The sequence below is a fragment of the Rosa chinensis genome, chromosome 2, assembly GCF_002994745.2.
Source record: "Rosa chinensis cultivar Old Blush chromosome 2, RchiOBHm-V2, whole genome shotgun sequence".
Taxonomy (NCBI): Eukaryota; Viridiplantae; Streptophyta; class Magnoliopsida; order Rosales; family Rosaceae; genus Rosa; species Rosa chinensis.
In genome coordinates, this window is record NC_037089.1 from 19521817 (window position 1) to 19529721 (window position 7905).

Below are 7905 nucleotides of genomic sequence, written 5' to 3' on the forward strand. Positions count from 1 at the left end.
GAAATAATAAAAAATTAAAAGACAGAAGACTCAGCCACTGTCAAATTTGACGAATTGAAACAAAACTGTCATCCACGTGGCAAATGACATAAGGGTTGGACTTATTTTTATCTGTCATTTATAGCTGTTGGAGCTCCATGTGGAATCCGTTGGAGATGGTCTAATAGTGTCAAAGGGATCCCGAGATATACAATCAGGATTGAAGCACTTGGTGAATCTAGAGGGATTCAATATAAGATCCACCGGGGGCATAGGCATGACCCGATAGTATTTGGTTACATTTCCAAGTGGTTTGTTAAGGCCGAAAAAAGAACACAAACATCAAATGTACTTGAGGTGGTTTCGCTGTGATTTTGGTTAATGCACAATCGTGGTTGGCAGATGCATCATCCCCAAGGATTCAATAAATTGTAGGCTTTGGAGCCATCGGTGGAAGTGTAATGATGCTCATCTGTGGACCATCTTATCTTGTACGCTGGCACTGTATTACTAGACTCGATTTTCATATTTCCCACTCTTCCGTGGACTGAAGCAAGCGCACTCAATCTCTTCCATCAGTCGGGTATTGTATAACTGATCAAAAGTTGTGAAAACAAGCAATGGATTGATGGAATTCATAACACAATGTTGAGGGTTCATCAGGCTGCGTAACCACAGCTAGACAACTTGATGGAATTGCAACTTCCGAGCAGAAACTATTTACCAATCCAATGATTAAACAGTATTATGATGGAACAAGAAAACTGGGAACAAACAATAGCCTAGTTGCAAGCAGCTTTGCCACAACTCAAATACGGGGTACTATAGAGTGGAAGAGAGGAGGAAACTTCTACTTGAATTCTACGCAACTCGCTTTTTCATAATATCTCGTTGCCAAGGTATATAAAGTGGGATCAGCCGGACTAGCAACCTAGCTGGCAGATGGAGTTTAGTAGCTAGAAAGATTGTGAGGCTGTTACTACATATATACAATCCAATTGATGATAAGATCTAATGTATGGTAACTCTTCACCCACACAACTGCATTTTTGAAAGGCACATTAATGCCACAATGCTTGGGATTTGAAAACTCATCAAGCATGAGAGCCTAAGAAAGAATAAGGTAAAAACTTATGCAGCATTGCATCCAACAGCATATAAAATAAATGACGATGATTGTTAACCTTCATCCCTAAAACATCAAAAGATTAGAGGGAGGAAAACAACAGCATAAAAAGAAGACCTTCTGATACTTTCTTCAACCGATCCTTTCATCGAGGGCCTGCAGCCTCCCAACTCACTAAAATGCCAGAACAGAAGATCAAACAAATCAAGTGTCATGTATCCCAACCCCAAACAACATCCACCTAGTAGACCATGAAAAACTTGAACTACAAAGCTTAAGCAACCAAAATCGTTTCCCACACTGTTATTGGTATCTCATCGGATCAGCATCATACTTCAAAGCCAGCAGCCAAGGAGTAGGAACCTGATCCAGAAAGCTCAATCTCACACTTTAAATGAACTAAAACACTACACATTGGTGACCCAACATCGGAACTTCATCTACCGCAATTGACACTAAAAAGAATCAGTGCACAGGAACCCTAAATTGACAAGGCATAAAACACATTGCAGGTTCAATTTGGCATAACAGATACACATCACCCACTCTTAACTATCTATCGAAACAGAAATCACAGAACACAAATACACAAAAACAAATTATGGAGTACCAAAATATTATAGCATTAAAACCATCACAAAATCCATATCGAAGATCCAACACATAAACCTCCATAAAGCATTAAAACATAAAAAGGGTCCGAAATCCATCGATTCTTGCTTAAAAATAAAACCACTAAACATAAAAAAAAAACCTCATTTCACCAGTGACTAATTTCCACTACCAAAATCAAGAGAGACCTCAATCCACGTTCTGCATGATGTCCTCCGCCGTGAACTTGGTGCCTTTGTCCTTATCGGCGGCGGCTCTTCCCTTGGCCTTGCGGTCCAGCAGCGACTTGCGGTCCTTGTCCAACCTGAGCTTGGTGATGAGGACCTTGGACGGGTTGATTCCGACGTTGACCGTGGATCCGTTGACCTTCTCGCGGGTGATCCGCTCGATGTGGATGACCCACTTGCGGCGGTAGACCTGCACCACCTTGCCCTCCCGGCCCTTGTAGGTCCCACGCACCACCTGGACCTCGTCGTCCTTGCGCACCGGCATGGACCGGACGTTGTACTTCGACCGGAGGTCCGAGGAGAGCGGCGCGCTCATCAGGACGCGGCGGACGCTCGACGGCGCCGTGAAGTGGGCCTTGCGGCTCTTGCGCCTGGAGCTCGACACGCGTGGGTTCCTCTTCATCTTCTCTCTCTCTCTCTTAGGGTTTGCTCTCTGCTCTCTCTCTCTCTCTCTCGCTCGCTCTGTGACGGCAAATGAGAGTGTGAGGTTTAACTAGGAGAAGAAGCTATCAACCTAAACAACAAAACGACGTCGCACGGGGATTAGGGTTTTCTTTTTCCGGGCCCTTGAATATGGGGCAGGCCGTGGCTGTGGGCTTATATCCATCGGTATATAACAGGTTCGAGTTTATTTGAAGGCCCGGCCCGACGAATAGGAGTTACATTCCGAACGACAAAGGGTTGCACATGGGTTTGGTATTACTTGGGTTAGAGCTCAAACCATCTCTGTATCGAAATGTTTTGTCGGGTTATTTAGAGACTATGAATTAATTAATTTTTTTTTTGTTTTAGACAAAATGTTGAACACGAAATGGTTGATTTTGTCATATGAATCATTTATGAGTTGTTATATAGTACAAAGTTAAATTTTGCAAATGCATCTGGTGCAAAAGCAAAAACATTTCCATAATGTCAATTTTCCTCTCTTTCAATTGATTCACATGAATTTGTCATCATATTATCATTCTTCCTTATTTGCTCTTTTTCCGGGGAAAGAAAATGAATTCACTAGTCACAGACGAGACACTGTGCAAAATTTGTCATGTATAGCAATACCCCCTGTCGCAGGTCACATACGATATCAACTGTCATAGTCATAGAGGTACGTACGTATTGATTTCAGATATAGTTAACAAAACGAATGGACTAATCGATCTGCAACAATTTTCACGTTGATTTATTTATTTTGTATCAATACATGATGCAAAAATCTTAAATTGGTATACTTATGGGTTGTTGCTTGATATGTAATTTAATATATTTTCTTTGTATTCAATCGTTTCTTTTAACATTACTTGCGTGGTGTTGGTATACCCATTCGTTTCTCAAATGGAACAATTATAAACGCAAGTACTAGGAATGGTAGTGGTTTGAATGCGACCACCGGTGACTATTCTTTTTCCTGTACTAAAGTTTAATTACTGAATGAAGTTTCTAGGTCCATTTCTTCTACAAAAAGAAGTTAGTTCATCACATTTCATTTTCTTAAGCTAACACATTTAGAATATTGAATCAGACTTGTCAATTCGTCGGTTATTTATCTGATTATGATTCAAATTCATTATTTGGGAGTTAGATGAATTTGGTATTCAATTAAATAAATTTGATATCCATTAATTTAAAAAACTGTATACGAATTTAGGTTAATCCGATTCATGTATAAGTATAGTATGATTTTTTTTCCGCTTCTGACGTGAACACAAAGTCAACACCAACAGATTGAACAGAGGATCCAAAGCTGATCTATTTTGTTTTTATATATATACCATCCGTTTAGATCTAATCCCATTGTCAACACTCAAAATCATAGAGAATCAAATTTCAAAACTTCAAATCGACCAATTATTGACCGAAAAAGAGAATTTTTGTCAGAATCGATTATTAAGAGACCAAAACTGTGCATCAAGGCAAAGAGAGTAAATGCTGAGTAGAATGCATTTATGAGTCATCACATGCACGCAATCAATTTAATGTACCCAAATTTGAAAGCACCCGGGGGATGGCTCACCAGATTCAGAACAAAAACCCTAATGGCAATAAAAGCAGCAGGTAATAATAATAATAAAAACCCTCCCCAAAAAATTGTGTTTCTCAAGGAAGAAGAAGAAGAAGAGTAGCTATAGGGTCAGGAGTGGTGGTAGCTAGAGTGAAATGAGGAATTGGAAAAATCTAGGGTTTGTTGAGACTATCTATGAAGAAGAAGATGACTGTGAATTCTCTTCTGCCTCTCCTTCTCTCTCCCCAGCCATCTCTTCACCTTCTACACCTCTCCATTCCAGAGTAGAATCATGGTAAGAGTGCAGTAATTATTTATCCTTCTTTTCCTTCATTTTTTATATATTTATTTTGGGTTTTGTATTTTTTTTAATCAGATATTTGTTTCTGAACTAACTTTGATGAGATTTAAATATTTGTTCTAGGTCTCGGGCAACTGGGCACAGTACAGAAGTTCTGATTCGAGTTCAGGGAAAATGTTTCCAACTGCACAAGGTTTGTAGATTCCTCAATTGTTAAGTTTTTCTGCTTTTCATCTTCTCTCGCTTCTCAGTTTAGGGCCTTTAGATTTGCATTTTGTTGATATTGATGGGTCGATTTTGGGTGGAATTCATGCATCTTACCGGACAGCTTACTGGAAATTTTCGGTTTCTTTTGTTCATTCAGTCAAGTTTTAGGCATAAGAATCGAACTCTTAACGTAAGCATTGAAAATTTGTCTCCTGTATTAAGCATTCCGGGGTTTTTTGTGATTCCAAATCTAATCATTTAACAATTTTCGCTAAACAAAAGAAAAATCATCTTGTTAATCTGGTTGATGAGTGAAGTAGAAGTCTAAACATTCTGGGTTTCTAGATTCAATTTTGTTCAAGCACATTGTTGCAAAAAGAGTACGAAATCTTTTGTTTGTTGTAAAATTGGCTAAAACCTTCATACGAAAGATGATTAGTCAAATCACTTAAATGGTTAGTAAGGTTTAATATGGAATTAATGCTGTTAATGGAGTTTACATTTTTGTATTTACTTTCTTTCTCTTAGCAAAAAACAAAACGTCGCATTTGGAATTATCAATGTCAAATTAATAATTGGAAAAAATACGAGCCATTATAATATTTCTCATTTTCCGTTATTCATTTCTTTCATAGGATCCACTGACATCAAGAAGCACATATTTAAAGCGCCAACTAACCGCCTTCGTCTCGGACTTCACGTTGCCTTTAAACATCTCCGCCGAAACTTTCACCCTCGTCGCCGATTTCTGCTACGGCGCCCGCCTCGTCATAACGCTGTTCAACGTCGCAGCTCTAAGAACCGCCGCGGAGCTACTCGAGATGACGGAGACTAACGACGACGATGACAACAACTTACTCCACTCAACGGATACCTACTTCAGCCAAGTGGTCGCCGTCAACAGAGACTACGCGTCCGTAGTGTTTAGGTCTTGCATGCCTTTACTTCCCGAAGCCGAAACGGTGGCGTTTCTCGTGAGCAGGTGCATTGAGGCGTTGGCTCTATCCGATGACGGCGACAGCCGTGTGGATTGGCTACATGAGGTTATAACGGTGTGTCCCGAGGACTTTCAGATAGTCGCCGAGGTCATTCAGCGTCGTTACGGAAGCCACGACGTCGTTTATAAGCTTGTTGATCTTTATATCATGGTACGTACGTATGTCTTTAATGTAGCTTTTAAGCTATTAGTTTGTTAGTTGATAACTTGATATGTTGCGAAAAATGTGCCTTTATGACACGAAAATATTTCAAAATGTTCCTGAGTATGATAGAATTTTCTGTTTTTGCTCTGCAGAGATATAATGGCAAAATTACAGAGGAGCAGAAAGCACAGATATGCAGTTCCATAGACTGCAGCAAGCTCTCACCACAAGTCCTTCTAGAAGCGGTGCAAAACCCGATAATGCCGTTACGTTTCGTTGTCCGAGCCATGCTCATCGAGCAGCTCAACACTCGCCGCACCATTCTCACTGCAGCTACTGATCATCACCACTCCCAACTTCCTCTCCTCCAGCATCATTATGACGTCAGCAAATCCGACCCTGCCCCAGTCACTACATTAGGTTCCATCCTCCAACGTGACAATGTGCTCCGCCAATCGGCGCAGCTGAAGGCCACCATGGCCGCGACGAGCTCGAGAATCAAAACTCTAGAAGAAGAGCTGAATGGGATGAAGAAGTTGCTGGAAGAGTGTCATAATGAGAAGAATGATAGGAGTATAATGGCGGGGGCTGGTGGTGACCGCAAGTCTGCCAGCTTTCATTATGGGAGTAGTGATGAGAATAATCACAGTAAGTTGATAACAAAGTCTGCTTCTTCGTCTAGTTTTCGGCTCATTAATTTTAGACGCAAGGAGAAAACGGAGGGGACTAATTGGGCATCTTGTAATGGAACGCCGGGGTTGACGAAGAGTATTAGTCAGAGGCTGATTAGTGGATTGAAGAAAGCATTTCGGGTTTCAGGATCAAAGGATGTCTCGCAGGAAAAATTCGTGAGCTATGGCGATGGTGGCAATAATAAGGATATCATTGTGATTGAATAGGATCATTTAAGGATCGATTCTGCTGTAATTTTTTGCAAGATGATCAAACCACTTTGCCTGTTAGAGATTTTGATTGATTATTTTAGGGGTTCAATTTTGATTTCATGAATTATTTTGTTCATTGTAGATAAGAAGATTATTGATCATAGCGTAAATTGTGAATCATTGAAGAAATTGCCAAGAAGATTAGCTTACTAAATAACAGAAATGCATGACAGGCTCTTATTATATTTATGAAACGTCATAAGAACTACTAAACAAACTCTGCAAACCTATTCATGTAGCTGGTTTTGGCCTTTGTACTAGCAATCTCTCGCCTTATCCTCTCAACTTTTCTCAACAATTTTCCTTCTCAATTCTCATCCCCTAGAATTTAGTTTCTTTATTGGTAATTGTTCGAATTTTACATCACCATTCATAGATCACATCTAACAAAAAATAATCACTAGAAATTATTAGTCATCTAATAGTAATCAAAATCGTTGATTTATTTGATATGTACAATAGCAAGCATGAACTGATTTGTTACAAAGAATCAAGGCGGGGAGAAGTGACACAGCAAATTAAAGTTAATCTCTCCATGTAGAATCCGAGTGTTGGATTCCTTATTGCATTTGACAAAACACTACGTTCCATAGATATGAAGCCAATGCAAATACTCACGAAAACGAAATATATAGAAAGAATCTAGTAATTGCCAAACTATTGAAACTGTTCTTGAAGATCACCTGGACCTAATTATTGGTTAGCATACGAAAACGAAACATCGACGAACCGGATAAGAGTATTAGCTTCATCAGTTAACTTTGGATAATCACAACACATATACATGTCTATTAGCAGAAGGAAGCCGCCCATTAGTGCTCTCAGTGTCAATTACCACTAAGATCACAAACAACAAAAACGTCGATATTAGCTAGTACCACCACTTCCAATTCTTTTAGGTAAAATAGCTCCCAACTTAATATTTCGTGCAACTTCAACATGTGTACAAGATTGGTGGACGTGTCGTTCCTGTCCGGCTGTGATTAGGATGCCACAACGAGCCAGGTGAGAAGGACACTCTTAGGTGATGGGAAGCAACATCTCACAACATTATTGGTTTTGCTTTCGCATTACATAGCCAAAGCAGGTAGCTAGAGAAAGCAAAAGTGCGCAACAGGTAGATGCGAGCCTTCATTATTTTTTGGCATGAAAAGGCTACCGACTAAAATATAGGCATGAAAAGACTGAAAGATGTGCACAAATTGGATGACGAAGTCAGAAATTTAAGACTTTTTATAGATGCATCTAATTAGGTATATATCACCCACCTATACCGTCTTAAACCAAAGAAAACTACACTAGACAAATAGGAAGTACGTGAGGCTTTATTATCATGAACGAATCCAATTGTCGTATGCCCGAATAATTAGT

At 39.7% G+C, this 7905-nt stretch overlaps 2 protein-coding genes across 2 annotated transcripts; one reads left to right on the forward strand and one right to left on the reverse strand.

Annotated features, from left to right (window-relative positions):
- Positions 1-1690: 1690 nt before the first annotated feature.
- On the reverse strand, positions 1691-2419 carry LOC112190815 (60S ribosomal protein L26-1). The gene has a single exon (XM_024330307.2). The coding sequence runs from the start codon at positions 2345-2347 to the stop codon at positions 1907-1909; it is 441 nt and encodes a 146-aa protein (XP_024186075.1). The 5' UTR covers positions 2348-2419; the 3' UTR covers positions 1691-1906.
- A 1527-nt stretch (positions 2420-3946) lies between these two features.
- Positions 3947-6598, forward strand: LOC112189638 (BTB/POZ domain-containing protein At3g49900). Its single transcript, XM_024328985.2, has 4 exons — positions 3947-4235; positions 4365-4434; positions 5084-5596; positions 5743-6598. The coding sequence occupies exons 1-4, from the start codon at positions 4096-4098 to the stop codon at positions 6487-6489; spliced, it is 1470 nt and encodes a 489-aa protein (XP_024184753.1). The 5' UTR covers positions 3947-4095; the 3' UTR covers positions 6490-6598.
- Positions 6599-7905: the final 1307 nt, after the last annotated feature.

Bases quoted from the DNA above. Each gene is read 5' to 3' on its own strand.
- LOC112189638 (XM_024328985.2), top strand. From the start codon at position 4,096: ATGAGGAATTGGAAAAATCTAGGGTTTGTTGAGACTATCTATGAAGAA. The intron at 4,236-4,364 runs GTAAGAGTGCAG...TATTTGTTCTAG, and splicing joins CATTCCAGAGTAGAATCATG to GTCTCGGGCAACTGGGCACA. The intron at 4,435-5,083 runs GTTTGTAGATTC...TTTCTTTCATAG, and splicing joins AATGTTTCCAACTGCACAAG to GATCCACTGACATCAAGAAG.
- LOC112190815 (XM_024330307.2), bottom strand. From the start codon at position 2,347: ATGAAGAGGAACCCACGCGTGTCGAGCTCCAGGCGCAAGAGCCGCAAG.